Raw genomic sequence first — 19,470 nt, forward strand, 5'->3', positions numbered from 1 at the left:
GTCTGCCCCCAGTGCAAATAGCAGATATAGAGGTCCTGATCCAGAATGGGCTACTGCTCCTATTATTTACTTTAAAAAAACCAACAAACATTTGTGCAACTGATGATTGTGTGAATGATGCCACATCTAGTTTGTTCCTAAGACTGCAGTCTGATATTTTGAGAAATGTATATTTTGAATAGTTTTAAGTTATGTGCTTCTGGTGTATAAAGTTGCAAAGGAACTTGTTGAAAGATATTAGAAGGATGATAAAGAAGGCTTTTCACAGTGGATCTACTTTGTACTATAAAGTGCCAACATAAATAAGCCAAAGGTTTTGCTTGTCATAATAACCTCTAACTCTTGCATTTCAAAGCTTCACTCCACAATTTTTAAAGTCATGTTTTTTTCTCAATAGATATACTGCTCAAGTAAAACTTAATTGTCTGGAAGCCTCAGTTGTATTCCTCCCTCTTTTGAGAGCCGAAAAATAATATACAAACATTGAGCTTGTTGCTAACTGTTAAAGTTGATGTGAATGTTTCCGCAAAATCTGTGGGTCTTAAACATTTGGTATTGAATGAAGCATTTTGGTTAGATTTCATTCTGGGATCTATGTATGGTAACTATGTACTTGACACTCTTGAACAGAATTTTAGAAGCCTCCCCATGCTACTTCGGTGAAGTTAGGTTGTTTTGTAATGTAGTGAAAGTAGAAGTATATATTTCTGAAAATGTCATGATAGTATTTGAAGTGTCAAACTGAAAACTTAAAAGACTTTTAAAAATTTATCCAGTGTCAGAAATTTGGAGAATATCACAAGGATGATCCAAGTTCCTTCAGATTTTCAGAAACCTTTTCCCTTTACCCACAGGTGAGTATGAATGAATTGAAATAGAGAACATTCTATATCCAGTATGATGCTTATATTCACTTTATTGTAAGATGTCCAAGTGTCCTTGATTAGATTGCAGTTTTTTTAAAAGTTCTGCTTCGTGCTAGCATTTTGGGATTTGTGAAGCACTAAAACATAAAACTGAATAGTATTTCTCATTCTAAGCCTTTTAACTTTGGCTGTTCTGAATTTCTTAGACTTTTAAATCGCTACTTTAAAAAAATACTGTATCATTCTAGTTTTGGGATCAAATGTGCCACAAGACTGTCATAAATTTAAACACTCGAGAACATTTATATAAATATAAACCATGCTATAAATATCAACATCTACGTGTGATATTAACTATAACATGATTTTTCATGTTTAAAAATTATGCCTTCATTGAGAATTTTCCTTTTTCAGTAAAAAAACATAACTGCAAAAAGATCACCAAGGGCAATTTGGGTCCACAATGAAAAAGTATACAACACCTACAAGAACCGTGTGTGCGCTTTTTAAACATAAAACGGCATATTATACCAGTAGCATACATACAAGTATAACAGTGCAGTAATCATAAATTGTAAATTACATGCAATGTCAACAATATTCACAGGACTTGCAGCCCTAAACACCTCATTTCACAACTGTATTAGACTACTGTCCAATGAACAGACAAAATTGAAGTACATTTTTTCTATGATTTTCTATCATTTTGTTGGCCACAGAGGTAACATCTCATCTTTTCCTTGCTATCAGCATTGTTACCCTACCAATTTGGAGGTTATCTTTCTTTCTGTCCCAGACAAGCTAAATGATGTCACTAAACTCAGTGACATAAACCAGTATCAAATCTTTTTGGAAAGAAACATTGCTACTGTTGATTCAGCTGGGTTTGTGAACAAGAAACATTGGGGGAATTTCTGGTTTGTTTTATTTTGCAGTTTATGTTCCATTTAAGAAGATCTCCTTTTTTGCAAGTCTTCAACAACAGTCCTGATGAAAGTTCCTACTATCGCCATCATTTCATGCGGCAAGATCTGACTCAGTCCCTTATAATGGTTCAGCCAATTCTATATGCCTATTCTTTCAATGGACCCCCAGAGGTATGTTGGTGTGTATGACCTAGTGTGTATGAATAGCTGCAAAAAGAAAACTTGAAAATGAAGAAGACTCATTAGTGTATTGTTGGGAAAATAATTTCAAACTAAATTAATGCTTTAAATTAAATGTAAAGCAGTTTTGCACAGGAAAATTTTGGGAGCATGTTATGTTGCTTGCTAAATGTAACAGAGAAAGCTGAATTTTAAGAAATGGAATTCTCTGTTTTGTATATGTAGTTAAGACACTTTTCTTCTTTTATATTAGCCTGTTCTTTTAGATAGCAGCAGTATTCTGCCTGATCGCATTCTTCTCATGGACACCTTTTTCCAGATCCTTATTTATCATGGAGAGGTAAGATCAAGTCACTTTGACTTCCATATCCTACTATTTGGGCATACTTATTAAAACTAGTGGCTGTCACCCACACATGGCAATAGCTCTGTATTGGAGGCCATTTCTTGTGCTTTGTCCAGTTTTAGGAGCTGCTTGTCATGTGGAGTTGCTTCTGGGAAGAGGAGGGCTCAAAAACCTTACTGTTACACTGCAGAGGCCATTGCAGAGCCTTTTGGGTAGAGCTCTGTCACGTGTCCATATTGGTAGCTTCTCAAGGCCATCATGGTACTTGAATTTTCTATGAAAGTGCTTATGTGCAAAAATCCTTATAAGTTGAGGCCTTGAAAGCTAATACGTTCGCTACCTGCTGTATTTACGGAAGTTGCTATTGTCAGCAAACATACATTCTTGCATTTCAGTTAACAAATAACACTAAGTAGGCAATTCTATGACTACTTACTACGGCATACTTCCACTGAGGATGATGGCACTAGGTGTCATGTATGATTGCTGTGACAGAGCTGCTGCTTGAAAAACGAGAAACTATTGAGCATTTGTTATTCAGAACATAATGGAATATCACAGTTATTATTTGCTCTTGGTAAAAATATAATTACAATAATGTAATTCTGGTGATTAAACCACTGCCAAAACATTAATTAACTGACCTGTTCCCTAAGATTTCTTATTGCGTCCTACTCAAACTAGATTATATAAAACTTGTTTGTATGAATAAAACAATGTGTGTTTAATGCTCTATAGACCATAGCTCAGTGGCGCAAGTCAGGCTACCAGGACATGCCAGAGTACGAAAACTTCCGCCATTTGCTCCAGGCTCCATCAGATGATGCACAGGAAATTCTTCATTCCAGATTTCCAATGCCACGATACATAGATACAGAGCATGGAGGCAGTCAGGTAAAGCACTGTTGCTTCAGTTTATGGCAGCGGTTTTCAATCTTTTGGGGTCCACAGCTCCCTTGGACAATTGCATTCTTTCTGCAGCACCCCTGTGGGGCTCAGGAGCTCAGTTATGTCACCTCTTGCCTACCAGAGCTGGCAGCCTCTCACCCTTTTTCAAACACCCTCCCTTGTGGAGTCTTCCCTCAGCCTCCTCTCCCCTCGCCTCTCCTTTGGAAAAGCTGCAGCTGCCGCCCCTGGTCTCTGAGCTGCCTCTCCACCCCAAAGAGAGGTGCCTCCTCCCATTGGCCCACAGAGGCCTGGGAAGCACTCCCTGGCCAGCCCCAGAGGCAACATTTGCCTGGAGAGTTTTTAGCCACAGCTGCTGCAACAGCTGTGCAAGCCTTTGGGAGACAGAAACATGAGAGGGCACAAGAGGAAGAGAGGGAAGGGAAGAGGGACAGAGGCCAGTGTTGCCCGCGGCACCCCTGACCATCATTCAAGGCACCCCAGGGTGCCATAGCACACCGGTTGAAAACCACTGGTTTATGGAATCATCTTGCTAAATGCAAGACAGGCCAAATCAATATTGGACTTGCATTAATAAACTTTCAAGTTTCATGTAGTTGAAAGAGGTATGAATTATGACTCAACTTCTAGCATACTGAGCATGTGATGGCTCATGTGCTTGGCTGAAGATTTAAGCTGCTTTTAGATGGTCATGACTCAATCCCCCCCATTTTCTGGTGGGATTTAGACAAGACAAACAGCAACCCCCTTACTATTGCTTGCATAGGCTCCCAGAACATAGCTCACCTTCATTCAGTCTTCTCAAGCCAAACTATACGTGGTAGGGCTGTGTACATTTATTCCTTGTTGCTGCTCACTTAGCACTTTTTAATATTTCATACTTAACAAAAGTTAATGCTTAAAAAAATTTAAAAGCAATCATTCTCTGAATGCAGACTATATAACAGGCACCTCAGGGCAGCCTGCAAATGGCAGGTCACATGATGGTCATTCTTGTTGGAGTGTAGTCCATTTTTTTTGGACTGTAAGCATTATTTAGAATAACTTTATTTTCCTTATTTTTGTTTAAAGGCTCGTTTTCTGCTTTCTAAAGTGAATCCCTCTCAGACCCACAATAATATGTATGCCTGGGGGCAGGTAAGTTTCAGGTGGATTAACCAAAAGGCTAAGATAATATACATAATGTTTCCTACTTTAACTCTCATAAAACAATTTGATAGTTAATCAAATAGGGAGCGATTACCAATATTAAAACTTGTATGTCAAAAACAATACAGTATTTTTAGAAGTTGCCATTCAGATTAAGGAAATGCTATGTTGCTTTTTTGTTGCCCTTAAAAATTAGCATTTCTTGCAGCCTAGAAACAATATATTTCTCTCCTTCTGGGAGTTTTGATAGGATACAAAATATTTAAAGGCCTTAAAAAAATTAGGTAGAGGTGAGGATTGTTCTCAGTAGAAAATGTACTAAAGCCAGTTTTGTTGATGAAACCGAATAGCGGAGACAGCCTAAAAGCTTATATTGTATGAAATTCATTACCATTGGATCTTAAAGAAAGGTTAGCAGATTCATGGAGGGTTTAGGACTATGGCTGTAGTTCACATTCTTAATATGCAAAAGGTTGCAGGAAAATACTTCTGAAACCCTGGAGAATCATTTTACTCATCATAGACAACGTAGACTATACAGTGCGGGCAATATTGAGGACGGTGGGCCAATTACAGTCGTACCTTGGTTTTTGAACAAAATGCATTCTGGGAATCCATTTGACTCCCCAAACCATTCGAAAACCAAGGTGTGGCTTCTGATTGGCTGCAGGAGCATCCTGCAGCCAATCAGAAGCCGCGGAAGCCTCACTGGACGTTCAGCTTCTGAAAATCGTTCGAAAAATGGAGCACTCACTTCCGGTTTTCAGTTGATTGGGAGCCAAAACATAGGAGTTCCAAGGCATTCGGCAACCAAGGTAGGACTGTATCTGAGTTGCTATGTGGAAGATTCCTACATTCCAGCTAAACTAATAACACCAGGTTCAGAAGTTGTTTTTCAGTGGGATAAGGAAGGATTAACTGGGTTGGGTAATGATCACAAGCTATGAGGAAGGCAGGAGAGCAGAATTGGAGTGAATCCCCTCAGTTTTTTCTCTTCTGCCATGGTAAAACAGCTCATTCCTCCCGACTCTCTCTGTTCCTGTCACTTAACTGTTTTTTTCCTTTCAATATTTTCCATTTCTTTCCTGCGGTTCCTCTGTGTGCGTGTTTACTGCGCTTTGCTTCTCTTGTCAACTTTTCCCTACTTTGTAAAAAATAAATAAAATCCTGTCTTTCTCTTCTTGCTTTTTCTGCTCCTCTTGTGCCTTGAAGCTTCTCTGCGTTCTTTTTTATTTCTTTGTTCCTTTCTGCTGCCTGTCTTCTCTATATTTGCTGAGGGGACAGTTGCCAGTTAGGAGAAGCCATTGATCGCCCATTTTTCCTCCTTGCGATTGCCGTTGCCCCTATTGGAACAGCTGTTAATTGTCCAGTAAAGGGAAATGTGGAGGTATATTGGTTACTTAATTACAGTGATTAGACTTACTGATTTTCATAGTACATGTTCTCATGGAATATTTTGGCTTCGCTTAATGAATTTGACATATTTTCTAATGCTTTCCCTTTTCTTCTAGGAATCTGGAGCACCCATTCTCACAGACGATGTCAGTTTGCAGGTTTTCATGGATCATTTGAAGAAACTTGCTGTATCAAGTGCTGCCTAAGTGTGGAGTGCAACAGATGTTGATTAGCTGAATCAACATTTCAGCTTTATTTTCCATTTGATGTACTTGTAAAACAAATGCTCTGATGTGTTGCAAGCTGCCTAACTACATCTTAAAGTAGTGTAGTTTTCAGAAAAAGAGCATATCAAAGGCCTAAGTACAAACTACAGTTTGGAAAAGTAAACCAAACTGGGATATAATTCAGGGTGGGGGGTGGGGGAGCTTTTTTGGTTTCCATGATACTGTAATTTGTCTTAGTCCATTGATTATAACTTTGTACTATCTTTTATATTTGAACAGTCGAAATTATTATTCTGGCTTGCACTGCAGAAACACTAAATGTTGTAAAAAAAAAGTCTATTGTCAGCAATGGGCTTTCATGATTTGCCTTCTGGCATATTCATGTTTATTCTTCTTGGCTAGAAAAGAACAAAGAAACTGACTATAAGATGATATAAATCCAATTTCTTGAAATCGAAAAATATTTATTTTCTGCAATCAGTTGTATGTCGATGGTTTAGTAAGTGTTCATTTTTGTTAGGAAATCTTTTCTATATTTTCTAAGTGAAGTTTAACAAGCAAAAATTGAAACAAAATTGTCAATTGTTATCCAAAGTTTACAATTTGACAATCATTTGGATAATCTCTGGCAAAGCCTGTGATTACTACACTTAATTAAAACACTATCAAATCTGGGTGTTTTCAAAACAGAGGAGAAAAATTGATGTCCTGCACCTGTCTACAGTGTCTACACAGGGAAAAACACATAGTTATAGTACCATAAACAAAAGCATATTGCTGCCTATTTCCATAAGTAAAGTATGCTTATTTTATTACAGCCATATAATGTTATGACATTGTGTGGTGCTTGTTTTTTTGTTCTGCTTCAGTTTTGTTATAAATTATGCAGGTTATGATTCTTGTTGAAACAGTATTACACAGTACACACCATAATTGTAATAAATCTGGTAATACTCAGTTTTAGCTTTGTTTCCTTGAGAACAAATATATTTGCTTTTTAATAATAAAGTTTTTATGTATAGAACAGATGGTTGCATTTGTAAGCCTATGTCTATATGCAATAGCTGAATTTGATCATAATAATTTAATAAATAAAAAACATATTCTTATATGTAAACAATCTTATACCGTTTCCCCCTAGCAGAACTCACAAACACACTTGGCAGGCTGTTGCTGACTAGAGTAAGTTTGAGCAAAAGGACCTGAATTGCGCTCAAACTACATACTCCCAAATGTTTTCATCTAGCCCTTGAGATGGGTCTCAGCACTAAAGTGCAAGAAAAAAAAAGTTACCTAGCTTCATTGACTCTGGGAACAGTATGTCTATTCATGTCACCAACACACTGGCCTTTTTCTCAAAGGATTTGCCTAACTTGAACTGCCTTTGAGCCACAGATTCCCTGCCTAAATCTAAACGTTGTCCATTTTAACTCTCTCACCCTCATGTGATCTAGCCCCTTAGCTCTATCGCTGTTACAGATGTAACACTTAAAGATATTCTAGGTAGCTGTGATACTAGCCAGGAGGGAATGTGAACTTTGCTTCCCCTTGGCTGATCAATACCTATGTGTATTCTATCCATCCAGATTGGTCTTACTGCCCGACATCAGTGTCTTATCCTAAAGTGAAATACCTAATACATGGGAAATAATTTTACTATCTCTTTTGGTCCAGTGTGCCTGGAAGGCATAGTGACACAGGTTTAGGGCTGGATGAATTCTAAACTCATTTGAAGGGAGGTTGCAGGAGAGAGAGAGAGATGGGAAGCAGAGACACTGCATTGGCTTTACTGAAAGTCCCGCAGCTCCATCAGGTTCCTTTGTCCCTCACCCATCATCTGGCAGCTGCTTTTCTCTTCACTGGGGAAGATAAAACCGACTGGGGAAAATTTGTTGGCATCCGTCTGTCTCAAGAGACAATGGAGTGCACCTCTGGAGTGGGGCGTGAAGTCAAACTGCTGCATTAGCAGCACCCAAGTGACTTTCCCAGGGCTCAAGCCTGGGGACTGTGTATGGAGGTCTTTGGCTAACCAGACAACAATACTCCCCTCTCGGCCTCACTGGTGCGTCCAAAGGAAAGCAGATCAATACTTTTGACACTTCCTTGGCTGCAGCAGCTGCCAGGACGAGATGTACAACATACCATCCAACCATATTAGGGATTGCACTCCAGATTTGTGTAGGGTTTACTCCTTAGCTTTTTCTTCTCCTGAAGAAATCCCACAAGGAAGCGGAGGTTTAGGACCAGAGTTTTCCTTCTCCTAGATGGGCTACCTTCCCAGGTTGACAAGCCCCCATCTCCCGTTCACCTCTCTACAGCACATGCAGAAACCGCCTTCTTGGCCATTGGACCCACTATTGGCTCATCTGCTCAACCCACTGGGACCTGTCTTTGCATTCAGGGGAAGTCCTTAAGTCAATGAGAGTTTGAGACCTATCTGCTACCCTTATCTGGCTTAGCCGGCTAGCCAAAGCCGTTCCTGGGATGTGGCCACAGTCACATGCTGACAGCTTCTAGGAGCCACAAGGGGGAGCTGCTTGTAGGGGGGACAAAAGGTGGGCAAACTACCCCTGAAGGAGCATGACATGAGGTGCTACCTCTCTCCTAACACCCCATACAACCCTGGGGAAAAAGATACAGGCACCAATCTCTTTCTAGTGGAAGTAAAAACAGTATGACAGGCTTGGGGGAACAGATTAGGAACTCTTCCTGTGTTGCACTTCCCCTTCAAATGGCAGTATCGGTGACTGTCTTCTATTAAAACAACACAAAACGGTCTCTGAAAGGAATTGTGGAACTGCATTTAGCATGTGACTCTTTCTGAGTAGGTTTTTGGAAACCTCAAGAGGGCAGTAGCAGCTTGTGCTACAATTTCCCTTCAGATCCAAATGGTATCCATGGCCGGTGTAATTCTCTTGGAGCTGGTAAAGTCAGCTCTGATTATACTGTAATCTATTATTACTAGGCTCTGTATCTGGCATCTTAATGTTAAAATGTAATTGTCCTTTCCTGCTTTTTGTACTTGGCAAGTCAAAATGACACTTCGAGTGGCTGCATATGAAAGGGCGTTGGGTTTTTGGTTTTTTTTTTTTAAGTAAGTTGTCATCATTGAGCAGACTTCCCAGAAATAATTCTACAATCCACTGGTATTGAAGGGAATCATAAAGCATCGTTTTTAAAAAGATTGCATTGCACGAAAGATAATCAATGCATGTGTTCTGAGTGTCAAATGCTGTAATGAATCAGCAAACAGAGATATGGATTTTCTGCTTTATTTCTGCCTTTCATACAGGTGCCTTGCTTGTGTAAGGTGCCCTTTAGATTAAAGGCTTTCTGGATCTGCCTAACCTCTGGTCCTGGATACAAACTGCTTTTGTCTCCCTGATGGGGGATTTTTTCCTGGGAAACTGAAATGGTTCCTAAACTCTTTTACCCACGTGAAAATTGCTCAGGGTCTTGGCAGACTGCTTTAAAAAAAATCTTTCTCTTGTAGCAGCTGTAATGTGCTGTGCTAGGTGCTGTAGGATTTTTAATTGTATTTTTACAGACATGCTACAGATCACATGAAGAAAACCTGCAAATCACTGGTGCTCCTTGACCCGAAGTTGGGAACCCCTACACTAGGGGATGGGCAGTGGAATCTTTGGGTGATTTGTGTGATATTGGCAAGGGCTTCTCATTCCCAATTGTTTCACAGAATCGAAAACAAAATGGGGCTTTTGTTTTCTGTGCTTAAAGAATGGTTACCAGGCATCCAATCCCATAAGCTTAGACACACCAACACTCTTTCCTCTCTGCAGGATGCCTATTGGGACTAGGGAATGAAAGACCTATGGATCACATGCATATTTGTGGATTATTCACACACATTCTTCAGGGGCATGACATTTCATTAAGGAGAAATGGCTAACATGCATGCACTCAAGGGAATGTATAAGAAAGAAACCAAGAACCAGCTCTAAGTATTCCTTAGATATAACACACACACCCTTTTTTTAAAAACAAGCCTAGAAATAGGGAGTGGGAAAGTTCAACCAATGTTTTCCTCATATGTTCCCCTTATACTATCTATTGCGATTGGGTCGGGAGGGCAGAAAGCTATCAAAAACAAATACATGTGTACGGTGCAGCTCCTATCATAATTAAAGTCATAGTCAATGTTTTCGGGGGACCCTCGTTCAACCTCTTGCTGTTTAGAAAACTGGTTATTTTCCCAATAAATCAAATTTTAATAAATACCAAATAAACCCATATCCATCTGAACACCTGTGGATTTATTTGGTGTCGCATGGCATATGAATTGCATTCAAAATTATTTAATACCAGGAGGTGACTTTCTAGAATGGGAAGGTGATGTATTATAACCTTTATTTGATTTGACACAGAATTTCCAGAAACGTTAATCAAATCAAGAGCAGTGGTATCAGAAAATGCTAATTTATTAGGAAATGAAAAAAAAGTTTACAACATTAATAAATGTCCTGAACTTTACTTGAGGAATTTGTTCAGGTGGATTTGGCTTGGGTTTGGGGGCTTGGAGGAACCCACAGAGCAGTGCACAAGAGGGAGGAGAGAGGGGACTATTTCATTTAGCAAGCTGAAACAACATATATCGTAGTGCAACACTAGGGTTGCCATATTTCAAAGAGTAAAAACCAGGACACCCTAAAAGGTGTTGAGCTCAACAAAGTTGTTAAGATCCAGGAATCCAAGACGATGCACCACCTTTTGGAAATTCTCTCCCGAACATCAATTCTACCTTTGAAATCCCTGTAATGTCTGGGAAAATCCGGACGTATGACAGCCTTATAAACGCTGAATTCCACCCTATCTTTTCTGCACAGTCCACGTTAGTTCCCTTTTTGTTTCCTAGGTAAACAACATTTCCAGAGCCTAGGGTGCCAACACTATTTTAAGGTTACATGGAACTAGGCGTTAGGCACAAGATAGGACCCACATCCAGGATATAGATTGCCTTGCCTGCATGTAGCAACAATGCCATGCTCATGAAAGCTGCGAAGGAGTTGGACTTTGCTGTCCTGAACTGAGTGTATGGTCCTTATTTGCATAGACTCTTGCAGGGGAGGCATTTTTTCCCCTTTCTCTTCATTTGTGGGATTATAAGGTTAACTTGCCAAAAATGGTCCGTATAGTTAAAGCTATGGTTTTCCCAGTAGTGATGTATGGAAGTGAGAGCTGGACCATAAAGAAGGCTGATTGCCGAAGAATTGATGCTTTTGAATTATGCTGCTGGAGGAGACTCTTGAGAGTCCCATGGACTGCAAGAAGATCAAACCTATCCATTCTTAAGGAAATCAGCCCTGAGTGCTCACTGGAAGGACATATCCTGAAGCTGAGGCTCCAACACTTTGGCCACCTCATGAGAAGAGAAGACTCCCTGGAAAAGACCCTGATGTTGGGAAAGGTTGAGGGCACAAGGAGAAGGGGACGACAGAGGACGAGGCAGTGGAAGACAGGAGTGCCTGGCGTGCTCTGGTCCATGGGGTCACGAAGAGTCGGACACGACCAAACAACTAAACAACAACAACAAGGTTAACTTGGAAACCTTGAGGCTCAACGATAAAGGCAGTGAAAACTTCATTGCAGATAAGGAGTTTGGCATGTTTCTGGCTTTATTGCAGAGATTAATACACATCAATTGTATGGGAAAATATTTTAGAAGCTGGAGTGTTTTTTTTTGATGTGTGGGTTTCCATAGTGGTTATTTGGGAGGGATACGAATATTATTTGATATGCTGTGCTTATTATTTGGTCAACAAGTGTGCGCTTGAGATGGTGGAAGAAGTTATGAACATTTTGCTAGTATTGCACTAAAATTGGAACAAGCTATTATAGTACTTTACGAAGAGCAGCAAGTTGAAATAAAACAATGGCATGGAACAAATCAAACCTATGGCAATGGAGGGAAAAAAGTTAAATCTGATCAAGGCAAAACCAGCCTTAATTATATTAAGCCTTAATTTGCATCTCATTTCCCAGGAAGATCATTCACAGTGGCACCAGAGCAGTTGGAGTTTCATAATCTAGTAATCATATGTACAGATAACAGGGCTACAAATTAGAATAAGAAATCACAGGCTGGAGAAGATGGGAACATTGGAACAATAACACCGAGAAAGTATTGCAGCAGGAGCCTGCCTCAAGGCAAGATAATTAGGAACAGATTTGAAGCTTATTTACATTGGTGAAAAGTTGAACTGAGAGCAATCATTCTGAAACCCACAGAGCCATACTGCATGCAGAACACATGACACCAGTGAAGTTATTCATGATGTTTCTTCAGAGTTCCACTTGTTCACCCTCTTTCAATTCTCAAGTGATTGAAGAAATACAAAGCAAACCAAGGTCATGGGGAGGCATGCTGGGATTATTGTTCAGATCCAAAGGTTCAACAGAGCAAACTGGGGATTTATTTAATTTAAAAAGTAGGACACATCTACTTAATACACCTCCAGCCATTTTAGTGGAAGAAGATATACCATCATGGCGTAGTTGTAAGTTGGCAACCACCTAATAGGAAAAATGCACTGAGGTAGAGCCACAAATGAACTCTGGGGTGGAAAATGGAACTTCTGAATGAAGTTAATTTGCATATATTTTGCCCCACGGAGGACCTTAAGGTCCATAAATTGCAACATCCTAGAGGTCCCAGGCCCTAAGTTATATTAGCTTCAACCAGAGCCAGGGCCTTTTCAACTCTGGCTCCGGCCTGGTGGAACGCTCTGCCTCATGAGACCAGGGCCCTGCAGGATCTGATTTCTTTCCGCAGGGCCTGTAAGACAGAGTTGTTCCACCTGGCCTTTGGCTTAGAATCAATTTGATTCCCTCCCCCCCCTTTCTTTTTTCCTTTCTCCTCCTGTGATGAGGCTACATTTTAATGTTTTAATTGTTTTAATGTTGTATTTTAATCTTGCTTTTTAAGTTGTGTTAAGTTGTGGGTGAACATAGCAGACGACACAGCGATTCTTCAAACAGCTCTTCTTTATTCAGATGTCAGAACAGAACTAAACTGAGGGGCTCAGTCAGCCTGCTTATATAGAGCTCCAGAACAATTGTAACTGTTGCCATTTTCTAAAACTATCCAATCACTGAACGTCACTTTTCGATCCTTCATTTGCATAACTATCTACAGTATCCCCCTGCTGGCCCAGGGTGAGAACTTCAGTACATAACAAGTTGACTGTGTGACCTATATCAAGAAATAAAATGCAGTTCCAGTCCCTGTCCTTGTCCCTGGAAATGATTATTCATCTTGTGCTTTTCTTGTATGTATGAATCAACTTGTTTTTATTATTGGTTGTTAGCCGCCCTGAGCCCAGTCTTGGCTGGGGAGGGTGGGGTATGTATGTATGAATGAATGAATGAATGAAAGAATAAATAAATAAATAAAAATTATATAAGAGAGGGGACAGCAAAACTTCATCTTTTGCAAGTGCAGTGCAACCTCCTCTGATGCGTGTGAGCATCAGAGCTCTTGGAAATCATTGTCAAGCTGCATATAGGTCTATTAAAATTTTCAGTACGTAGCACATCCGATATAAAGAATCAGAGCAAAAAATTATGTGCTTGCATACTGAAGCTTTACAGAGCAACCTTAACTACAGGACGCTGGTGTAACTGAAGCTGGTGCAAGTTATCCCTATTCCAAATACTTTTCAGGAGCCACTGTGAGGGTCCACTGCCAACTGAAATGGCAGGTGAGAGTGGGCCCAGGTTTTGAGGATTGGGCCCTAGGTCCCATGACCAAGCAGACCAAGGTTGGGAATAGGGAATTAACTCTGACATATCTCCAGGTCAGCTGGGGTGAGGGATGGTTTTATGCTGGTGAATGCCCAAGACCTGCTGAATCCAAATTTTGATCCTAGAGGATCTTGAAGTTGGATTGCACTAGAGCTGGCCTAATCAATGCAGTGGAAATGTAGGTGGTTTTTTCACCTCCAGTTTTAAAAAACAAGACCGGGTATATTGTTTAAGAATACAGTAAGTGAAAAGGTTGGAGGAGACCCAAAGGTGTTGAGGCTCAGTGTGGCAATTATTTATAGAGTTGCAATACAATCAAGGGGTCACAAAATACTTGACTTCTGTGTTTAGTAATGCTGTAAAACCATCTCCAGCGCAATAATAGGACACATAATTTTAGTTCAGTAACGGAACGTATTTTTGCAACATCATAAAATCCTTTGATCTTATCAGCCTCTTAATTTTACCACATATTGGAGAAAGTTGCATTACTTTCTCTGAGAAGTGGTTCCTTAGGCACACTATCTTCACATCCTGTTCCTTCAAATAATATCTTCATGTATTTTTTCTCATTTCTTAATTAAAAAATAAATAAATCAATTTTTAATGTACCTTGTTAACATGTGCAAAATGTTCATAAATCAAGATTTATGGTGTGTTTTTTTTTAAAAGTAAAAGATAAAACCAGTAGTCTGCTTATACCCTCTCAGCCTGGTAAATACAATTAAGTCCGCTTAAATTAATGAACTCAGGTGTACCTAACTGCATAGGAAGAGACTGTATACAATATTTTTTCTATATTTCTGTGTTTTTGAGCATTTCTTTAGAGTTTGGGGGCTGGATCCAGGTTAATATAGTTAAACCCCATTGATTTCAATGAGAAATAAGCACAATCAAGTTAACTTGATTCAAGTTAAGTCTGCAGTCTTGTATTTTTCCATCACGTCTGTGAAGAAGTCAGTGTAAAAAAAAATAATGGGACAGTTTATATGCTGAAGCTGTCTTTATGAGAAACTATGTTAAGTTTCTTTTGTCAGTAGGAGCAACTTTACCTTGCAAAAAGCACGGAGGTTATATCTCACCTGGGGATACAATGTAAGTCCAACAGAACTGCACTGTAATATGCACCTCTTTGCCACATAAGTGTGTCTATTCATTTCAATTTTGGCCCTTAAGCTTTTGTAGAAATTCAGCGTATTCAAAGACTGGATATTTTTGGAATGCTTCCACTAAGGAAGTGGCTGTGGATTGAATTGGGTCCTGTGCTAAAACTACTGTAAGTGTGGGTTGCGAATTTATTCCATGCTACAGCTTCAGCACTAAGCTGATAATGCATGAGGGCAGGGAAGCTTTCCTGAACAAGACCCAGTTATCATTTTGTGGGACCTGGGGCAAACATGGAACTTTGCCCCTTCTCCCACACACTCCCAGGGCTGGCCCAGGACATTTGCAGCACATGGCAACCCCACTCCCATCTCAACAACATCATAGTGACATACCCTCCAACATTTCTCCGATGAAAATAGGGACGCCCCATTCCATAATAATACTTTTACTATTTATACCCCACACATCTTACTGGGTTGCCCCAGCCACTCTGGGCAGCTTCCAACATATATAACAGCATGATAAAACATTAAACATTAAATAAAACTTCCCTATACAGGATTGCCTTCAGACGGCTCAGGGGTCGGATAGGTCCATACGCTTCAACATTTCTTCAGTGAAACTAGGGACACCCTAAGGAAAAGTGAGGGATGCGGGTGGTGCTGTGGGTTAAACCACAGAGCCTAGGACTTGCTGATCAGAAGGTTGGCGGTTCGAATCCCCACAACGGGGTGAGCTCCCGTTGCTCAGTCCCTGCTCCTGCCAACCTAGCAGTTCTAAAGCATGTCAGAGTGCAAGTAGATAAGTAGGTACCGCTCTGGCAGGAAGGTAAACGGCATTTCCGTGCGCTGCTCTGGTTTGCCAGAAGTGGCTTAGTCATGCTGGCCATATGACCCGGAAGCTGTATGCCGGCTCCCTCGGCCAATAAAGTGAGATGAGCGCCGCAACCCCAGAGTCGGTCACGACTGGACCTAATGGTCAGGGGTCCCTTTACCTTTAAAGAAAAGTGGGACATTCTAGGATCAAATCAGAAACTGGGACGGCTTCTTTAAATCAGGGACATCCCTGGAAAACAGGGATACTTGGAGGTTCTGCAGTAACCCAAGTTTGGTTACTAGGGATGGATGGATGGATCAATCAATCAATCAATCAATCAATCTTTTTCAGTCCCATATCAGTTTTGTTACACTCCAAGCAATCTGTGTTTTGCCCTGCAGAGTTTTAAAGTGAAAGAAAAAAAAAACCTTAAAAATCCACCCACTTTTACAAAAAAAGAGTAGTAGTACTTTCAAGGTGGTCTGAGGGCTGCCTCTTTCTTTAAGCACGCTAAGCCGCTTAGAAGAGCTTCATGGCTATGCAGTTTTTACAAACCCCTTTTGAAATGCATTCAGAAAGTGGCTGCAAATCATAATGTGAAGCCTCTCCCAGGGAAATTGTATGGGGAAAAGATGGCTGCTGTGTTGTCTTCAGCTGCTCATGTCTTCTGCTTTTCATCTTGGACATTTCTTTCCCCTGAACAGTTAGTCCATGTGAGGATATTCCCTAAATTACTTTGAGTTATTTCAAAGCAAGTGTTGCATCTCCACCCCACCAATGCCAGTGATTTTTAGATGTGTGTAAAATGTAAAAGCTGGGGTTCCAATCGTTGTTGCTTAGGTGACCCAATTCTTCAAGAGACTGTAAGATATTTAACGATGCATTGGATGATCGCAGTCACCAAGACGTTTATAAATCCACTAATGCAAAGCTTTCTCTCCATAAGGCCAAAATGTTGATTAGGCACTAGTAACGTGAGCAGGTTTGTTTTTGTAAATTCAATGCCTTTCTATTCTAGACTTTGTCCATGAAGGCAGTTGCCTCTTTCGTCATGGAACGGAGAGCCAGAGTCCTTTTGCCCCTGGGATTACATTGTTGGTTCCTCCTTTTTGGAGTAAACTGCAGAATATTTACAAAACGCCTCCAGCTTCCTGAGGTATGAATAAACACCAAGTAATTTATTCTCGCTTAATAACAGAATTGAACTAGCTACAAATCTACAGGGTTGAAGCTGCCTGCCTTTATGTCAGCTTATCAGTGTCAGGCAGCTTGCTTTTTACACAAATGCCATCTTGCTGGCCCATTAGAGGAAATTGCTGCCCAACCTCCGCCTGCTTTTCTTTTTTCTTTTTTTTACTAGTTAGTAAATGAAGACGCGGGTGGCGCTGTGGGTTAAAGCCTCAGCGCCTAGGGCTTGCCGATCGAAAGGTCGGCGGTTCGAATCCCCGCGGCGGGGTGCGCTCCCGCTGCTCGGTCCCAGCGCCTGCCAACCTAGCAGTTCGAAAGCACCCTCGGGTGCAAGTAGATAAATAGGTACCGCTCTGGCGGGAAGGTAAACGGCGTTTCCGTGTGCAGCTCTGGCTCGCCAGAGCAGCGATGTCACGCTGGCCACGTGACCCGGAAGTGTCTCCGGACAGCGCTGGCCCCTGGCCTCTTAAGTGAGATGGGCGCACAACCCCAGAGTCTGTCAAGACTGGCCCGTACGGGCAGGGGTACCTTTACCTTTACCTTTTAAATGAAGAGCCCGGCTTTTGTCTTTTCTCTCTCTTTTCTTTAGGAGTGTTAATCATGGCATATTGGCAGCACTGTCTTTAGCATATGCGCCGCCAGGGTGCAAAGATCCATCCAGCGCCCCAAAATTTAGTTTAGCCCCCAAATTAACTTTTATTATGTTTATGTCAGACACCACGCCTACGCCTTATCTCATTTACGAAAGAAGGGAGGAAAAAGAAACAAACTTTTTTATTTGCTCATTTATTTATAATACACTTATACTTAAGTATACCACATCACCGCACTTAAACTTATAAGTATTGTTTAGGCACCTACTTAGGAGAAATATCAGTCGTGTCAAAGGTGCCGCTGACCCCGCTGCCGCATAGCAGCTCAATACAATCCGTAATATAATATTTTGATCTAAGAGTTAATATCGCATCACGGCGCCATTGTGAATGACAAGCGCCGTCGTTGAGTCTGACACTTTGGTAAATGAGTGCACAAAGTCTAAAGTCCTTTAGTGAAACAGTAGGTATACATTTTGGTAATGTTGTTGTTGTTTAGTCATTTAGTCATGTCCGACTCTTCGTGACCCCATGGACCAGAGAACGCCAGGCACCTCTGTCCTCCACTGCCTCCCGCAGTTTGGTCAAACTCATGCTGGTAACCTCGAAAACACTATCCAACCATCTTGTCCTCTGTCGCCCCCTTCTCCTTGTGCCCTCCATCTTTCCCAACATCAGGGTCTTCTCCAGGGAGTCTTCTCTTCTCATGAGGTGGCCAAAGTACTGGAGCCTCAGCTTCACAATCTGTCCTTCCAGTGAGCCATTTTGGTAATACCTCGGTATATATGTATTTTGTTTTTCTAGCTTGATCAAAATTATTCATTATTTCATAACAGGTAGATAGTTAAGAGCTTAGGTGGCTTCAGTGCCAGGCGCAGGGCACCCTCCAGAATTTGGCGCCTGGGTGCCCTGCGCCCCTTGCCCCTCCGGGTAAAGAGGGCCCTCCTATGGTTTCCTGCTTTTTCCTGCTACTTCTCTTGGTTCATTCTACAACAAATGGGAAAACAGCTATTAATAGCACCGTGTTCAAGGTTTGTGCAATCAGTATTGTGAAGCTCTGTCATCCTTCTCTCACTCTAGTTCTCCAGTGGAGATCTTTGGCTCCTGATGAAGCACAGGACCTTGAAATGACAAACTGGGGGAAAAGGGCTTCGGATGTGTCTTTGCTTCTCAGGCTCTGTGGGGGAGGGGGGGAGTCATAAGGGGAAAACGACCTTTCATACATAAGTTTTCTTTTTCATTTGATAAATTTAAATTGTTTGTAGTGGCAGGTTTTGGAGGATATTGTTTTCAGAATATGCTCTTCATCTTCTGCGTATTAGTTGCTTGTTATTTAAAAGGTCTTCAGGAGACTTATACTCACAAACATAAAAATAAATACATTATACCATTAAAATTCACACAGAACACCCATCTATCCATCTAACTCTCTGCTACACTGGGATATGTGGATTTGAGAATGTGTCTGTCATGATAATGTCCACTCTCAGACTCTTAGCCACCAAACTAATGAATGGGGAGCCTACAGCCTTTCTGATATTGTTGGGACTCTACTTCCCACCAGGCCCACCCTGCATGGCTAATGGTCAGGCTTGATGGGTGTCGGAGTCCATCTGAAGAGTAATATGTTAGTGAGAGATGGGTTAAGTAACTCCTTTTTGAAGCCAGTTTGCACTGCAATGGGAGTCAGGAAAGCTTTTCACTAGCTCCACCTGGTGAGTATTCTGCCATTCCACCTTCTGGGTTTGTCAGATGCTATTTTTCCAGTTTTCTCAGAATCTCAGGAAGGCATTGCCTGTGCGAGAATATGAGCAGTACCCTAGAACACTGAGCTTACCCTGTGAGAATTTATGTCTGAATGTCTGGCAAGGATTCTCATGGCATTTTATACTACCCCTGTGCTCTGGTTTTGAGTCTGATCTTCTCTGCACCCAGTTGTGCTCCTACTTCCTTCACTTTAGTCCTGTCTCCACAATAATCAGTTGCACATGAAGATAACAAGAGGTTGAT

At 41.0% G+C, this 19,470-nt stretch overlaps 1 protein-coding gene and 1 long non-coding RNA gene across 3 annotated transcripts in view; both read left to right on the plus strand.

Annotated features, from left to right (window-relative positions):
• The window catches only part of SEC23A (SEC23 homolog A, COPII coat complex component), a 32,636-nt gene extending 25,617 nt beyond the window's left edge, over positions 1–7,019 (plus strand). For both annotated transcript variants that reach the window (XM_081910915.1, XM_081910916.1), the window contains exons 15-20: positions 777–854; positions 1,802–1,963; positions 2,226–2,312; positions 3,057–3,212; positions 4,296–4,361; positions 5,885–7,019. In XM_081910915.1, the coding sequence (XP_081767041.1) occupies positions 777–854; positions 1,802–1,963; positions 2,226–2,312; positions 3,057–3,212; positions 4,296–4,361; positions 5,885–5,974 (639 nt within the window). In that variant the 3' untranslated portion in view covers positions 5,975–7,019. The remainder of the gene's footprint in view (positions 1–776; positions 855–1,801; positions 1,964–2,225; positions 2,313–3,056; positions 3,213–4,295; positions 4,362–5,884) is intronic.
• Positions 7,020–14,795: 7,776 nt separating this feature from the next.
• LOC309373389 lies at positions 14,796–18,652 on the plus strand. Its single transcript, XR_014170011.1, has 3 exons — positions 14,796–14,851; positions 16,698–16,835; positions 18,541–18,652. It is a non-coding gene; the product is annotated as an uncharacterized lncRNA (long non-coding RNA).
• The last annotated feature ends 818 nt before the right edge of the window (positions 18,653–19,470 follow it).

The sequence above is a fragment of the Podarcis melisellensis genome (assembly GCF_964234715.1).
Source record: "Podarcis melisellensis genome assembly, chromosome: 1".
Lineage (NCBI taxonomy): Eukaryota > Metazoa > Chordata > Lepidosauria > Squamata > Lacertidae > Podarcis > Podarcis melisellensis.